The sequence below is a fragment of the Lupinus angustifolius genome, chromosome LG19 (assembly GCF_001865875.1).
Source record: "Lupinus angustifolius cultivar Tanjil chromosome LG19, LupAngTanjil_v1.0, whole genome shotgun sequence".
NCBI classification, from domain to species: Eukaryota; Viridiplantae; Streptophyta; class Magnoliopsida; order Fabales; family Fabaceae; genus Lupinus; species Lupinus angustifolius.
In genome coordinates, this window is record NC_032027.1 from 206,430 (window position 1) to 223,048 (window position 16,619).

Sequence of the window (16,619 nt, forward strand, 5' to 3'; positions counted from 1 at the left end):
ACTAAATTTGAGTAATGATGTTTAATGAAGAAGACAATTATTGTATTGAGGGTATAAATAATGGAGATACGTTTAGTGAAGTATTATTGTTAACATTAATAACTGTCGGTGGCAGCATCAAAAGTACAAAGTCCATAGTTGTAGTTACACTGTCCCTTTCTTCTACTTTAACCTATGTGTGTTTTTTATTATTATATTTATTTACAGATAGAGATAGATATAGAAACGTTTCTATATTCTCTTTCCAATTCAATTCAAGTTTCATTCTTTTCACTTCTCAATCTTTCATTGCTTATTCAGAATTAACTAAATTGTCCCCTTTTCTCTCTCCTTCTCTCTTTTTATCCATTCTTTGACTTCATTGCCAAATTATTCATCTGGGGTTGTTCATAATCTTATATATCCATCCATTTTGGTGATAAAGATCTATTTTTTGAGGTAACCCTTTCATGTTATTTGCAAAATTATTTTACGTTTGATTTATGGTGAAGTTGAGCATTGAAAATCCTGTCTTTATTTGAAGTAGATTTCAGTTCAGTGTCACTGATCTTGATGGGAAAGAGCATTTTTTTTATTGATTTGACGAGTTAAATTACACTGCTACCATTAAGAGTTTATGAGATCTAAACCTTTTAAACTTTGCACTGTTTGAGTAATCTGATTCATGGTCTTGTCCTCAGGTGTGTTAAGTAATGTCTGCATCTTGTTGAACTTGAACCATCATTTGATCACTCATTGGCATCTGATCAGAGCTAAGTAGGAAACTATGATGGAGTCAGAAGGGGAAGCTGGGGTGAGTTATATGAATCTTCCATCTTGTTTCTATCAAATAGTATTAAGTAATTTGTTGTTGGGGTGCCAATTATTGCTGATTGATGCTTATTGACAAAATTTGAAACCATTTCCGTTACTCAGGCAAAGCCAATGAAGGTATTGGGTGGCAAAGTCTGCCAGATCTGTGGTGATAATGTTGGGAACACTGTGGATGGTGACCCTTTCATCGCATGCGATGTTTGTTCTTTCCCTGTCTGCAGGCCGTGCTATGAGTACGAAAGGAAGGATGGAAACCAGTCTTGCCCTCAGTGCAAAACCCGGTACAAGAGGCACAAAGGTAAATGAAAGTAAAATCCCTTATTATAAGCTTTGCTTGAGTAAAAACCTTGTTTCTTAATCTGCATATATTCTAAAGGTTCAGAAGATAAAAGCAAAATAAGATTTTGATATGCTTGAAAAGTATGAAGTTTGTATGGTAGCAAATTGACCGCTTCCTTGTGAGTCTGAAGCTAGTGAAAAAGATGCTAGGTTCATTTTTACAGAAAATATATCTTTTGCTGGAGTCCTTCAGCTATAGCAGGCTTTAGACTAAAGTCACTAACAAAAACTCTATACCCGACTTCTTCACTCTTCAATTCAACAAAGGAGATAGTGTTGCTAGGTGTAGGCTTTGCCCCGACCATTACTAGTCTAAGACTCTAAGCTATTACCTTTTCTTTTAAGTTAAATCTTCTAAGTGCATGATTAGTTTAGAGAAGAATTTATTTGATCTTGATGACCTATTGTACTATTCTAATTGTATCATTGGGAGAATATTGCAGCACTTCAGTAATTGACTTTAATTATGCATGTGACTGCAATTCATTGATGAAGAAGATGTTCTTAGCGATTAACTTATTGTAGGATCGTATACTTGCAAGACATGTGCTATTCATGCACACAACGTATTTTTCAAGATTTCATGTCTGCTTTTGATCATCAATGGCCATTCAATATTTAAAGAACCTAAGTTTTTTGCTAAGATTAGTAATTACCCTGCTTATTCAATTAATTCCAGGTAGTCCTGCAATTATCGGAGACAGGGAAGAAGATGGTGGTGCTGACGATGGTGCCAGTGACTTCCATTACAATTCAGAAAACCAAAACCAAAAGCAGAAGATCGCAGAACGCATGTTGAGTTGGCAAATGGCATATGGGCGATCAGAGGACGTTGGTGCTCCAAATTATGATAAGGAAGTTTCTCACAATCATATTCCTCTGCTGACCAGTGGACACGAGGTCTGTCAGCTAGCTTCCTCTGATATTTTCCTTCCAACCCCTCCCCATGCCTTTATAAATGTTGACCTTCTCCTTCGTCCCCTTTTAGAAAATATAACTTGTGGAATTCTTCAGTTACAGGTTTCTGGAGAATTATCTGCAGCCTCACCTGAGAGGCTGTCGATGGCATCTCCTGCAGTTGCCCGTGGGAAGCGTGTCCATAATCTTCCATATTCATCTGATGCCAATCAATCACGTATCTCTCTCGCCCTCTCCCTCTCGTACTGCCTTTTCATATTTTGTCCTATTTTTATATCTCTTTCTGTTTCTATCTGATAGTGATTTTACCTGTTTGGTTATATTCCTTGTGCAGCAAATATTAGGGCTGTGGATCCAGGATTTGGCAATGTAGCATGGAAAGAAAGAGTTGATGGCTGGAAAATGAAACAAGATAAGAATGTTGTTCCAATGAGCACAGGCCAGGCTACTTCTGAAAGAGGAGTAGGAGATATTGATTCTACTACTGACGTGCTTGCAGATGATTCCTTGTTGTGAGTACTCCTTTATTTAATTATAAGAAAATGCAGTGCCTATTTCTGTTGTATGCCTCTTCACCCCTAGATCTGTTGGTATTAAGGGGTTATTTTGAATGTCATGTGTGATTTATAACATTTTTATTTCTCCTGTTTTTCACGAGTTAAGAATCTCCTTTCCTTATCCTAATACTGTCATGACTGATACTTGGAGGGTTTGCAAAAAAAAATTATAGTTGTGTGTTGAATAAGCCAAATCATTCAATGAAGACTGTTGTGTATGAGCCCAATGCTTGTCACTTGTCTTCAGATTTTTGCATAAGAAAGTAATATATAATTTGTTTTATTATGCAGAAATGATGAAGCACGACAACCTCTCTCTAGGAAGGTTTCTCTTCCGTCGTCTAGGATAAATCCATACCGCATGGTCATTGTTCTGCGTCTGGTTGTCCTCTGCATTTTTTTGCACTACCGAATCACAAACCCTGTGCCCAATGCATTTGCATTGTGGTTGATATCAGTTATATGCGAGATTTGGTTTGCCTTTTCTTGGATATTGGATCAATTCCCTAAGTGGCTCCCTGTGAACCGTGAAACATATCTTGACAGGCTTGCACTAAGGTAGAGCTTTTCCCTTACTGTACAAGGAAATAATCATTTGACAAGTTTCATAGTTTTTTTCTCTCCGTTATTCTTTTGATTCAAAATCCATTTGTGCTGCAGGTATGATCGGGAAGGGGAACCATCACAATTAGCATCTGTTGACATTTTTGTCAGTACTGTTGATCCATTAAAGGAGCCCCCACTTGTGACTGCAAATACGGTTCTATCTATTCTAGCTGTTGACTACCCAGTCGATAAGGTCTCCTGCTATGTGTCTGATGATGGTGCTGCCATGTTGACATTTGAAGCTCTGGCTGAAACATCAGAATTTGCAAGGAAATGGGTTCCTTTCTGCAAGAAATACAACATCGAGCCCCGGGCCCCTGAGTGGTACTTCGCACTGAAGATTGACTACTTGAAAGATAAGGTTCAACCCTCATTTGTCAAAGACCGTAGGGCAATGAAGGTAATAGAATGACTTAAAGTGGATATGAATGTGCTCTACTCACTACTCACGTGTCTTACATCTTCTAATGTTATTTCCTTTTTCTCTCTCACAGAGAGAATATGAAGAATTTAAAATTCGTGTGAATGGACTCGTTTCAAAGGCAGTGAAAGTTCCTGAAGAAGGATGGGTGATGCAAGATGGTACACCATGGCCTGGAAACAACACTAGAGACCATCCAGGAATGATCCAGGTAGTTTATTTGTTGTTATTATTATTTACTTGGTTCAGTTCTCGTGATTAAGATAAATTCTTGCTGTCTGTCGTGCCTCATTCATTAATTGTCTTTGGAGTTATCTCTCCGTCTCATCTACCTAGATGGAGTGATGTTAGAGACTCGGTGATGAAATAATTTATATTGCCACATCCAGAGGGGTTGACTTGCTTTGTTGCATGGCATTGTTGTTTAGTTTTTAGGTGTTTCGTTTTCTTTTCATGAGGATATCTTGTCCTCATCCTGTAATCTTCTACCTTCTCATCTAGTAATATTTCTTTTTATAAAAAAAATATGTACATTGCCAGTTACCAATTGTTCTGAAATTTACTATTGTGAATTATATTTGTGTAAATTTCTTACATCTCTAGTTAATTACATATGGCAAGTCTATTGTTGCCATGCCTTTGTTAGATTTTTGTTGGGAATTTGAGTAAGTTTGATTACGTCATTTACTAAGTTTGAATTCTGTTCGCAGGTTTTCTTGGGCCAAAGTGGAGGAGTTGACACTGACGGTAATGAACTTCCACGTTTAGTCTATGTTTCTCGTGAAAAACGTCCAGGTTTCCAACATCACAAGAAGGCTGGTGCAATGAATGCACTTGTGAGTGATTTTTACGATAGAAAATAAGGGAACTACTTATATCTATTCATGCACTTATCTGATTATTAATATAACTATTTCAGGTTCGAGTATCAGCTGTCCTTACTAATGGGCCTTTCTTATTGAATCTTGATTGTGATCACTACATAAACAACAGCAAGGCCTTGAGGGAAGCTATGTGCTTTATGATGGATCCCAACCTTGGAAAAAATGTTTGTTATGTCCAGTTTCCTCAGAGGTTTGATGGTATTGATAGGAATGATCGATATGCCAACCGTAATACTGTTTTCTTTGATGTAAGCATAGCACACCATATATTTATTTGTTTTCTGTTAGTCTTTTATATAAAAGATTTATGTTAATGATAATCAACTAATTTACTGCCTTTGATTCTTGAGACAGTATCATTGTTTGTACTTTACCTATACTTTATTCTTATTTTTCCTTTGTTTCTGAACAGATAAATTTGAGAGGTTTGGATGGAATTCAAGGCCCTGTTTATGTGGGTACTGGATGTGTCTTTAATAGAACAGCTTTATATGGTTATGAACCTCCTATTAAACCCAAGCATAAAAAGATTGGAGTGCTTTCTTCACTCTGTGGTGGAAGTCGAGATAAGAGTTCAAAATCTAGCAAGAAAGGCTCAGACAAGAAAAAATCTAACAAGCATGTTGACCCAACTGTTCCCATCTTCAGTCTCGATGATATCGAAGAAGGTGTAGAAGGTATGCCGGTGGATTATTTTTCTTGCCTTCCGTGTACATTTCATTGGTAGGCAATTTATTTTGAGTTGGTTTAAATTATTTAGCCCTTTCTTGTCCTCATACAATCTTTTATTCAGGTTCTGGGTTTGATGATGAGAAAACACTACTCATGTCACAAATGAGCCTCGAGAAAAGGTTTGGCCAGTCTGATGTTTTTGTCGCCTCTACACTTATGGAAAATGGTGGTGTTCCTCAGTCTGCCACTCCAGAAACTCTTCTTAAGGAGGCTATCCATGTTATTAGCTGTGGTTATGAGGATAAAACAGAATGGGGAACTGAGGTATGATGTTGCCTTATGTTTAATGCTCTTCTATGTTTATTGTAAGACTTAGGCTTCATTGTTATTGTATGTTTCTTGTTCCGAGGCCCATTTGTTTCCCATTGATCAGATTATTGCTAACAGATTAATGCATTCAGAGGCCTTTAATGATATAGATATTTTACATGAAGGCGTCCATGTGGATCTTTTATGCTTGAGTCATGCTTGAAATTGAAATATTCTTTCATGAGAGACTTGTATAATTATCTTCAACGATAATTAACTATTAGTCTTCTGTTCTGCAGATAGGATGGATCTATGGTTCTGTCACGGAAGATATTCTTACTGGATTTAAGATGCATGCCCGTGGTTGGCGGTCTATATACTGCATGCCCAAGCTCGCAGCATTTAAAGGTTCTGCTCCTATCAATCTTTCAGATCGTCTGAACCAAGTGCTACGATGGGCTTTGGGTTCAGTTGAAATTCTTGTAAGTCGACATTGTCCCATCTGGTATGGTTATAATGGAAGACTAAAGTGGCTGGAGAGGTTCGCATATATAAACACGACAATCTATCCAATCACTTCGATTCCCCTTCTCATGTATTGTACCTTACCTGCTGTCTGTCTCCTGACTAACAAGTTTATCATTCCACAGGTTTGTGGTTTCTTCTTAAAATATTATTCAGTAAATAGCATGTTTCTTTTGGTCATAATTGGATGTATTTTTCTTGATTTAGAAGTCCTTCTGTTAATTCATCCGAATTTTGAAATTGTCTATATTTTCCCCCACAAATTACTTTCTCAAATTGAAACATCTCTCTTGAAAATGTAAAACTTCTCAAAATGTGATCTTGTGTATCTTTCAGATTAGTAACCTTGCAAGTATATGGTTTATTCTTCTCTTCATTTCGATCTTCGCAACGGGTATCCTTGAGATGAGGTGGAGTGGTGTTGGAATTGATGAATGGTGGAGAAATGAACAATTTTGGGTTATTGGTGGAGTGTCAGCACATCTTTTTGCAGTGTTCCAAGGTTTACTAAAAGTGCTAGCTGGAATAGACACTAACTTCACAGTTACATCAAAGGCATCAGATGAAGATGGAGACTTTGCTGAACTGTACTTGTTTAAATGGACAACCCTTCTCATTCCACCAACAACACTTCTCATAATAAATTTGGTAGGAGTTGTTGCAGGTATATCCTATGCTGTTAACAGTGGGTATCAGTCATGGGGTCCGCTCTTTGGTAAGCTTTTCTTTGCATTTTGGGTGATCATCCATCTCTATCCCTTCCTCAAAGGTCTCATGGGACGCCAGAACAGAACGCCGACCATTGTCGTTGTCTGGTCTATTCTACTTGCATCAATTTTCTCTCTATTATGGGTCAGAATTGATCCATTTACAACAAGAGTCACTGGTCCTGATGTTCAGCAGTGTGGAATTAACTGCTAGACAATTACAAGCAATTAGCATGGATGGTGAGACTGTCTTATTATATTTGTTCATGGATGTTTAAATTATGTGCAGTTGATAGTGTCGATAATGAAGAAATCAAATTGTTTAAGGTTGTTATTTTTGTAACATTTTGGACATGACTCCCATTTCTATGGAGAAGCTATTTATCATTATCAAACTATTAATCAGAACATTACATTCTTCACATTGTTATAAGTTTGACATGACTTCTGATCATTCTACTTTTTATCCAACTTGATGTATGGTTGTTATATTTGCATGAAAGCCTTGCTAATATAGATGGCAAAACGGACAACGTCCCCGGACGTGTCTGCATAGCCCGCATTGAAATGATTGGAGAAAGAGTAAGAAATTGAACTCAATGATTGAAAAGCAATTTATTTTTCATACGCATGTATATATAAGCACTCATGAGTTTACATACTGATATAGTAGGAAGAAGAATATTGTAAATAAGCACAAAATAACAACTTGTATAGGAACTATGGAGAGAAGGGGGAAAAGGTGACAAAGTACAATATTGTAAGGTTAGCACTATCACGAAGATAATGAGTGGCCTCTCAGAAAACGCCATGGTCCTGTTCCTGTTCCCATCCTGCATATGCATTGAACATCTTTGTAAACAAACTTTGGAAAATAGAATCATTCAACTTTTAAAGCAAAAGGACATTAAGTAATAATTTTAAGAACATTTAGTGAAGCCATGTTTTTTGAAGTTCTTAAGTTAATATAAGTGAAGATGCTATAAAATATGCAATGCAACATATCAGTGAGTCAAGCTCTTTATTGTTGTTGTCATTGCATTTCCTTTACAACCTATGTAGGAGATAATCTTTCAAGCAAATGTGGTTTGTGCTGTTAGAAAATCATTCAAGTTTGAAACCAGTGTTCATAATACCTTCTAGTTACTTGCTTTAAAGTTTGGGAATGTTTACCTCCATACACCAGCAAACATGCGAAGACTCATATAGATGGTTAGTGCAATCCAGATTCCGATGAAACCTTTGCTCTTGTACAGAAGAAATAATGAAGCTACACTAGCTAGTGACACCATGACCTGAAAAAAGAGAGAGCAGAATGCTACTAAATAAACTTGGACAGAGTTTACATGCTAGTATTAGTATATATGAAGAAGGGAAAATGGAATGTGAACTTACCAAAGAGTATGCAGAATAAGCAAAATCAGATGCTCCATAGTTCACGCCATCGAAGACGAAGGCTAACGAATTGATCGGTTGAGTAGCAGCAACAAACTGGTGGGTTAAATCAAATTAGATGAGAATTGCACTCAAGTAATTGTAACGTAATTTGTTGTACAAAAAGTATTTACCGGAATGCCTAATCTAATTAACTGCACAACAAGAACACTTTTGGAAAATATTCCAGCTCCAAAGTACAATCCAACTCCAACAACAAGAGACAGCCCCACTCCTAAAACAAAACTCATCTGCAGTGTCCTTGTTGCAGCTGCAGTTACCTTATCATAGTCTTTCTCAGCGAACGAACCAGCTAGAATTGCCTGTGAGCAAGGGAAACTCATTAGTAACACTTCGATACTTCAGACACTCCGTCGCACAAGTTTGCAGGATTGGATATCTGTGAGTGTTCCAACATTGAGATAGACTCTGATACAATATTAGTGAACCTATCTCTAAAACAAAAAAATGGTACCTCATTTGAAGGGTTCCGAAGTCGTTATAAAATGGTTTTTTTCCCTCATGTATGAAACCAATGTGACTTTCACACTCAACAAGAGTTTAAGAAGTTAGATGTCTATGACACATGGAAGTAATAAGATAAAAAATATTTCTGTGTGTACCTGAATAGCTACAGCCAAACCATCAGCAAGAAGCGATGATGTCAACCAAACCTGAAGGCAGGTTTGAAATGCAGCCATAGGAATTGGACCTAACCTTGCTGCCAATGAGGCTGCTAAGGTTACACAAAATGTCACTGCTATTACTCTTGCCAATAGAAGACCACCTGTAGTATATCATGAAATTGAAAACATAAACCAACATAAGTAAATTCTAGTATGATATTGGATCAAAATATGTTTGATCACTATGCTGCTATCTGACCATTTCTCTCTCTCTCTCTTTTATGTTTTAGTAGCTATATGGACAACATAAACCAGCATGCTATGTTTAATATCTCCCACTAGATACAAGGAGTTATGAAAATTGAGAGATGTATGTTAGCCCATACCATTTTTAAGAAACCTGAAAATCTGCAAATCCTTAATGCTTGGAGGTAGGAGGTCTACTTTTCGCATTAAGATCAACAAGAGGGCCAACGCCATTATGTACCTGAAACGATCACCAATTTTTTATACGATGCTGTATGAGAAATGGAAATTATTTTCGTCATAACGAAGTAAGACTTACTGGGAGAGGACATGTGAAATAGCTGCACCTTTGATGCCCAATTTGCAGTAAAAAATAAGGACAGGGTCCAAAGCTACATTCAATGCATATCCCGAAACTAAATAAAACAATTTAAACAGATGAACCAAGTTAGGGAAAATGTTGATAAGTTTAGAAGCAAAGGATGACACATTTACTTTTCATTTAGAGTTCCTTCTGTTCTAGAAAACAGTCTAAACTTGAAACAAAATAACATTTTTATGCAGAGTTCCTAAGCAATGATCTCAACCTACCAATGACACATAAAGGAGTTGTTGTGTCCTTGAACCCTCGAAAGATTCCTTGCATGGCCAAGGAGAGAAGCACTGCAGGGGCACCTAAGGCTCTCAATCTCAAGTACTTCACTGCAGGGTTTAGCATAGGAGATCCCTACACAAAATACAAATATCTCCACTTAGTTAAAACTTAGACAAACATTGATAATAAATAAAAACCTGTAACACATACCTCTTGATAATGAAGAAACTTACAGTTTTTAGACCCATTGCACCTAATAATGGTTTGGCTGCAAATACAAGTGTTGCAGCTTGAAGGAGGCCAAGGATTGTGCCAAAAAGTAGCGCTGTTGACGCTGAAGCAATGTGTCGCTTCTTCCTTTCTGTTTTTGACACACTCTTATTACTACTAGTAGTATCCAAGGAAGACTTGTTTGTATTTGTATTGGCACCTGATAAAGAAATCAATTAAAATAGAGAATACAACTAAACTTTCAATGCATTCATTTCCTACCACACAAATGCTAAGGTTGATCACAATGTATGTCCTATTCTTAGGTTTATGGCACTGTGCTAATGTGTTCAGTGCAAATTCAGCCCAACATGGACACATATACATAGATATAGAACAGCAAAGGCAAAAGAGGGCATAAGGAATATACCATCTCCATAACTTGTTTCAATTTTTTTTGCCATGAGCTCGTTTGTGCCACCATTTGCAGCCAAAGTTTGTTTATCAGTCTCACTATTCTCTTTGGATACACATTTTTCTATGTCTTGAAGCACATAATCATCTGGCATTACTTCATTAGACATGGCCTTAAGGTCTTCAGTGAACTGCTTTTCAGCTGCTTTGATATTGATTTTCTCAATTGTATCTTCCTCAGCTACAAACGAAGTTGTAATACTAACAAGAGGGAATATGGTAATCCTTGAAGCTTGGTTGAACAAAGCAATGGAAACTCCTGCTGCAGCAAGTTCGACCGGCCCTAAACACATGAAACAAAGGAGAAAGTTAAGTTAAAAAGGTAGAGTACTAAAATGATTCTAGCTACAACTCTGTTTAAGATTAGTATAACTTGCCACTAGTACCATTCAGTGTGCAGGAAGAATTGTTAAGCCAAAGCAGAAAACCATGACTTTTGCAAATTACATGTGTGCAACGATTTAAATTGCGACTCACAACTGCAATTGAAGTTTTGGTAGCTTTCGCAATTACACGATAACAACAATTGCTACCATAATGGCCGTATTTTCCCATAATTATTTCTAATTATAGTAAGGCTAATGCAACATAACCGCTGCCACGATAGCAATTGGAACTTAGAAGCATGCATGTATGTGTTTCTTTTGTGCAAGCATTCTATAGGGAAGGAAAAGATACCCAAATGGCCTATGAATGCTGTGTCTATTAGAGAAGCAATGGGATCAGCAGCAACAGCCAGTGCAGAAGGAAATGCAATCCTTAGTATCTCCTTAGCAAGGGAATCCATCTTGAAAATAAGTCTATATTCACAATATTAAGACCAAATGTTAGTATTTTGCAAAAATTACATAAACATGGGTAATCAATAACACATGTACCTTGCATCTTTGAAGAAAACTGATAGAGGAAAATTCCACTTGGTCTTGGGTACAATGTTTGAACTGATATTCTCGTCCATGGTGTGCTAAAGCTTTAGATAAAAACTCAATCAATAGTAGAATGGTGCTCACTGCTCAGCTCAACTAGTACTCATATTGTATATATTGAGGAACCACATGTTAGTGTAAGTGTTACATAGTATAGGGTTGTGAAAAAACAACACTCAAAAGTAGCATCAATAATGAAATATTTTCTTGGTCAAGTTTATAGTTGAATCTTCCTCAGATATGCCTAAATGTCATTTACACTCTTTATGAAATGCAAAATCTAAAAAGATTTATGAGTTATAGGCAGAACTTGGAACCGTCCTAGGTTCCATGTACCTTAGATAAACTTAATATTCTAGTAGAAACAAAACAAGAAACTACGTTGTATGTAAAAGAGAAAGTACTTATAGCTTAGTAGTGAAATATTTTTGTAGGTAATGATATTAAGAAACGTGGCATAGCTCATACTTATAGTAAAAAACAATACATGATAATAAGATGTAACTTCATTCCCTTATAATTTCTCATAATTATCTAATTAAATATTAAGGAACACCAACGATTGGAATATTATGCTGTGCATACTAGAGATTATATTATAGTATCTCCAACTTATATCTTCCAGAAAATATCCTGAGTTAAAAATAATATGAACTTATATATATAATCATGAGTAAAGTCATGGAATATTGATATGTTGCCATGCAATAATTTGTCCATCAATACATCAGCCAGATATATAATTGTAAAGTAAACACACACTGACACACATATATATTGTGGGATTCCATGTACCAAAAATGTTAGATTGGTTTAGAAACTTGTATCATATTCAGGTTTTAAACATATATTTTTTCCTTTAACATAAATCATCATATTTTGGCACAAGGAGCTACACAAAAGAATAGAAAACATGTAAAAATAATTAGAGCATTTTGAATAAATTAATATTTCTTCTACTTGCAGACAACAACTTTAGTATTTTGTATGTAAAGAATGGCAACAGACATTCTTTTACAGTTTAAATATGTTTTTACTTCCTAATTTTTCGGACAAGAATCTGTTGTCTAAAACTATATCTCAAATCAATGAAATTTTATCAGAATCCTTCATTGTCATTCGTTTGGGACATGATTTGAAACAACAAATCATTGTTCTATACCTGCAATTATCCAAGGATAATGGTCCTATATAATTAACCAATGAAGTGTTGTGTAGCCAACAAATTGCATGGTCGACAAAAATAAAGTATAGATGACCAAACTAATGTTGGCCACTACCTTTCCACTATAGGCAATTAAATTTAGTATTTTTGGTGCATGCTTACATGCATAAAGGTAGGGAGAGATAAAGGTTTCTTTTTTTGTTGTTGGATTCAAATCTGAAGAGACTAGACGATACTAAAAAGCTAATGCTTTTAAAGGCTGGAAAGCCCAAAAAAAACTATCATTGATACAAGCTTGATATAAAAAAAATTCAAATTCAACAAATTAAAATGAAAAACTGTGTTGAAATTAGAGTAAATTGGTTCTTACCACACTGGTTAGTGGTTAAGCAATTAAAATAAAATAAAAAACTCTATTAAGCTTAATTCTTAAACAAGATAAGAGGTATTGTTATATTCCTTTAATAATGTGTTAGAAATGCTGTAGAGTACGCGTGTGGTTTTGGAAAAGAAAAACGTAAATGATTAAAGCGCATATGCTATCATTTACTAATAATAACAATGGGACCTCATCAAGTCCGTAACATAGTCATTCACACTCACTGCTTCGACCAACTTTCTCATAATGTTTACAGGTAGTTTCAATCATGTGTCTTAAATGGTATCTCATTTCATGTCTCAAGTTATCAGAGTGCTCAATTTTATTACTTTTTGCTTTTAAAAAATTTCAATATATAATTGGTTTGAGACAAAGAATGGACACCATTATAATAATTGCTTGCCGTTAATAGCACGATTATGTATTATTCCCAGCAAGTTTCTTCTTGTGTCATTCTTATTGTTATTAATATAGTATCAATTATGAAACTAATTAGAGTGTTGTTATAATGATATAATAATTCAATTGATGATTCACTAATTAAATTATATATTCACGAAATTAAATATATATATATATATATATTATGTTTAAAAATTAATAACGAATTTGATATGAACTTTCATTTACATCATTTGTTAAAAAAAATTATGACTTAATTATTGACAATATTTTAGAAGTATAAATAAATATGGTGATTGATCTGTTAATTATAGATATTTATGGAGGTTAGCAGCCCTATCAAGATAAGTCGATCTATACTTGTCCATTAATTCATTGTCGGGTTTAAACATTCATTGATTTGAATTGAAGATAATATCATCTCTAGTTTACAAAATAGATTATGTTGTTACTAGCCATATAATACACCAATGGTTCCTGCATTATTTCTTGGTTGGTAGACCCATATGTATGATGAGGAAGCACAATGTCGAAACCAAACTAATTATAAAGCAATTGTGAAATTAATTAGGTGAACCTGGAAGTAGAGAAAATGTTTTGAGAAAATTGTGATTGGTGATTATAGAATCTATATAAGAATCATATTTGTTTTGAAATAGTCTCCACGTAAAAAGCATTAACCTTGAGTGGGCTATAAAGGTTGAAGAGATGAGCTAAAGTATGAAGATAATGGATGGTGTATAGTATATTTAAAAACACTAACACGTGAATGGGCTAAAACGATATTGGAGAGATTTCATCATTCATTACTATGCATTCTTCCAAATTCAAATGTGCCACCATCTCACCTAATTAAGAAGTTATTACTACTTTACATGTGCTTTTAAATGCTTGGCTTCGATGTTTGATATTATAAGCCTTCTTGAGAAGCACCATACATTGAACTCGGTGATGAAAAGTAGGGTTTATAAGTCTTGGAACCACTTTGAAACTTGACCTAACTCTAACTTGTATCATTATAGGTAACCCTCTTCCAGAATCTAGAAAATCCTGCATGCTTCTCCCAGCACCATACATTGCTTTGTTCCTTGTTCCTAATTCTAATTCAAACATTGTTATGCCACTCTCAGCGTATAGCTCAGGACCCTGCAACATTTAATTTGGATCAAAGATAAAACTTATGCTGAAAAGAATGGTTGAGTTGAATTGATGGGCTTACATGAGAAAATGCAAAGGGTAAGATGGAAAACTTCATGTCCATGATTGGAGGATGAATGTGAAGACCAAAGAGTTTGGATTTGTTGTCTATGATTAAGTTCATTGATGAATTGCAGGTTAAGATCTTTGTAGTCACGCCTGATCTATCCACCCCTTCCCCTAGTTTAAATTCTGGAATCCTTGTAATCTGTAAATTATTATACAAAATAAAACTATCATTCTTATTAGGATTCTTGTCCTAACACGTTGTTCATTCAACATAATTTGCATGTATTAGGATTTGTGGAGTTAAGTTAATATATGGTTGTGTTTATATAATAATAAGTGTTAAGAAAAGCTTTTTGTTGCTGAATGTAAAAGTTACTATATAGTGATCTATCCACTTTGAAAAAGTTAGTCTTTGACTCTTAGTTGTAAAATATCCTTAATCATAAAAATATTTAAGGAACCTAAGATGTAAAGTGAATCTTACAAGATAAAAAAATAGTAAAAACAAAGGGATATATAAAAATGGATAAAACAAAGTATTGGTTAAGATGTATAGGAAAAAATGGAACGTAATAAACAAAGGACAATTACACCAAAATGTAGTAATAGTAAGGTACATAGGACAATGATAGAGTGATTGAGTACATACCTGAATAGAGACATTGGGTGGTGGAGGTTTTGTAGCAATGTAGAATACAAGCAATGCAACTCCAAAGCTCACCAAAATTCTCCAACTCATTTGCAACCATATCCAAGCACATGAATCAGAGTTATTGTAAGAGAAGTACCTCATCCACCCTCCTTTTCTCTTCTCATAATAATACTCATAAAACAACCCTTCATCATTCTTCTCATCATCATTGTCATCGTCACCATCACCATCACCATCGTCAATTATCACCAAACGATTGACATCGCCATTCTCGGTTGTGGTGCCATCATAGGAGATCTTCTTGTGATGCATGAATGAGTGGCTGGAGCCTCGGGATGAGGCTGAGTAGCCGCAAAGGGCAAACCGGGAAGCATCTTCTTCATGGGTCGGGTTTGATAACAAGTGGGTATCGGGTCGGATCGGGGAATGGAAGGTGAATTCAGTGTCGTTTTGGATGTTGCTCCTAATGTCTGCACTGTTGGCATGTGAGAGAGTGGAAGGGCTTTGAACATAGTATGCACAAGGGTAGGTTTGGTATATTAGAGCCTCATGGTCTTCAACAACGTTGTTTTGATGCATAACATTATGGTTTGACATTATTGTGTGTTGTTTCTTTGTTCATTATATATATATATATATATATGTATTGTATGACATGGAGATAGGGGTTTTGGGGTGAGTGGGTTTTAAACTGAATAAAGAGAAAGATTTCATTATGGAATGAAGATCAATTATCCCAAGATTTGGTGTCTCATTATGTATCAATTTTATTAAAAAATGCAAACTAGTTAAAAAAAAAATCATAAAAACAGAAAACAAATTTTTTGATTACGTATTGTAATGTAATTGGCTTGAGATATAGAGATAATAATTTTTTGGAACATTGATCCTTCTTCTTCATTATGAGGGGTGGCAAAGTGGGGGTCATTTGTCATGATCCCTAATGCTTTATTTAGTTAAATTGTTTTGTACATCATACCCTAGCTTTGTGTGTTCATTAAGGGACATGAAGAACCATAATTGCTGCTTCTAATTCAAAATCCTTTATATATCTTATTCTTTTCATAATTGAAAGAGCTAGTCCCATTATAATATGGATATTATTGAAATAGAATTGCCTCCATAGAATAAAACTAGCTAGTGATGACTTGGGAAAATATATTATACATTATGCAATTTAGAATACAACATTTAAATGATATCTCATTCAAATCTATATATTGTTAAAAATAGTAAACTATATTCACATGTGATAAGGTGTTCCAAATGTGTTTTGTACTCCTCATGATTGAAAAACAATTTATGTTAATTGTATTATACTCCTATCTTCCCAATTCTCATTCTTTTTGTTATTACATGTATTCCAAATAATAGGAAAGTTTGAGGAATCCATAATCAAAACTCCATGAGAAATTAAAGTAGTGGTGCATGTTGGTCTTTAGATCCAACAAATTAAGTAAGAAAATCTATTAATCCGTTTATTATGGAAAAGCCATGGATTGTGTCTCCACATAACAACATTAATTAATTCGCTTTACACCGAATTGTTTCAA

At 35.1% G+C, this 16,619-nt stretch overlaps 3 protein-coding genes across 5 annotated transcripts; 1 reads left to right on the forward strand and 2 right to left on the reverse strand.

The window, feature by feature from the left end:
• On the forward strand, positions 231 to 7,172 carry LOC109334256 (cellulose synthase A catalytic subunit 3 [UDP-forming]). 3 transcript variants are annotated; one of them, XM_019569914.1, is made up of 16 exons: positions 231 to 438; positions 681 to 730; positions 767 to 793; positions 916 to 1,111; positions 1,832 to 2,052; positions 2,167 to 2,287; positions 2,405 to 2,582; positions 2,919 to 3,185; positions 3,288 to 3,633; positions 3,728 to 3,865; positions 4,365 to 4,490; positions 4,574 to 4,786; positions 4,951 to 5,215; positions 5,332 to 5,534; positions 5,819 to 6,169; positions 6,381 to 7,172. In XM_019569914.1, exons 3-16 carry the CDS (start codon positions 767 to 769, stop codon positions 6,963 to 6,965), a joined length of 3,237 nt encoding a protein of 1,078 aa, XP_019425459.1. In that variant the 5' UTR covers positions 231 to 438; positions 681 to 730; the 3' UTR covers positions 6,966 to 7,172. The 3 variants fall into 3 exon arrangements, with proteins under 3 accessions (XP_019425459.1, XP_019425458.1, XP_019425460.1); XM_019569913.1 differs by having other exon boundaries at positions 681 to 793; XM_019569915.1 differs by having other exon boundaries at positions 681 to 793; positions 2,173 to 2,287; positions 6,381 to 6,965.
• LOC109334257 (protein DETOXIFICATION 43-like) lies at positions 7,352 to 11,429 on the reverse strand. The gene is made up of 13 exons (XM_019569916.1): positions 11,350 to 11,429; positions 11,215 to 11,299; positions 11,015 to 11,136; positions 10,293 to 10,619; positions 9,886 to 10,082; positions 9,649 to 9,784; positions 9,377 to 9,473; positions 9,198 to 9,298; positions 8,809 to 8,972; positions 8,320 to 8,508; positions 8,147 to 8,242; positions 7,925 to 8,046; positions 7,352 to 7,584 (listed from the first exon to the last, which is right to left on the reverse strand). The coding sequence occupies exons 2-13, from the start codon at positions 11,292 to 11,294 to the stop codon at positions 7,527 to 7,529; spliced, it is 1,689 nt and encodes a 562-aa protein (XP_019425461.1). The 5' UTR covers positions 11,295 to 11,299; positions 11,350 to 11,429; the 3' UTR covers positions 7,352 to 7,526.
• Positions 14,058 to 15,682, reverse strand: LOC109334260. Its single transcript, XM_019569918.1, has 3 exons — positions 15,064 to 15,682; positions 14,428 to 14,613; positions 14,058 to 14,354 (listed from the first exon to the last, which is right to left on the reverse strand). Exons 1-3 carry the CDS (start codon positions 15,661 to 15,663, stop codon positions 14,061 to 14,063), a joined length of 1,080 nt encoding a protein of 359 aa, XP_019425463.1. The 5' UTR covers positions 15,664 to 15,682; the 3' UTR covers positions 14,058 to 14,060.

Excerpts from the sequence above, each read along its gene's own strand:
- LOC109334256 (XM_019569913.1), top strand. The coding sequence starts at position 767 with ATGATGGAGTCAGAAGGGGAAGCTGGG. Across the intron at positions 2,583-2,918 it reads CTTGCAGATGATTCCTTGTT|AAATGATGAAGCACGACAAC; the intron begins GTGAGTACTCCT and ends TTTATTATGCAG. Across the intron at positions 3,866-4,364 it reads ACCATCCAGGAATGATCCAG|GTTTTCTTGGGCCAAAGTGG; the intron begins GTAGTTTATTTG and ends TTCTGTTCGCAG.
- LOC109334257 (XM_019569916.1), bottom strand. The coding sequence starts at position 11,294 with ATGGACGAGAATATCAGTTCAAACATTGTACCCAAGACCAAGTGGAAT. Across the intron at positions 9,785-9,885 it reads GTGCAATGGGTCTAAAAACT|GGATCTCCTATGCTAAACCC; the intron begins GTAAGTTTCTTC and ends TATTTTGTGTAG. Across the intron at positions 7,585-7,924 it reads ATGTTTGCTGGTGTATGGAG|GATGGGAACAGGAACAGGAC; the intron begins GTAAACATTCCC and ends ATGCATATGCAG.
- LOC109334260 (XM_019569918.1), bottom strand. The coding sequence starts at position 15,663 with ATGTCAAACCATAATGTTATGCATCAAAACAACGTTGTTGAAGACCAT. Across the intron at positions 14,614-15,063 it reads CACCCAATGTCTCTATTCAG|ATTACAAGGATTCCAGAATT; the intron begins GTATGTACTCAA and ends AATAATTTACAG. Across the intron at positions 14,355-14,427 it reads TACCCTTTGCATTTTCTCAT|GGTCCTGAGCTATACGCTGA; the intron begins GTAAGCCCATCA and ends TAAATGTTGCAG.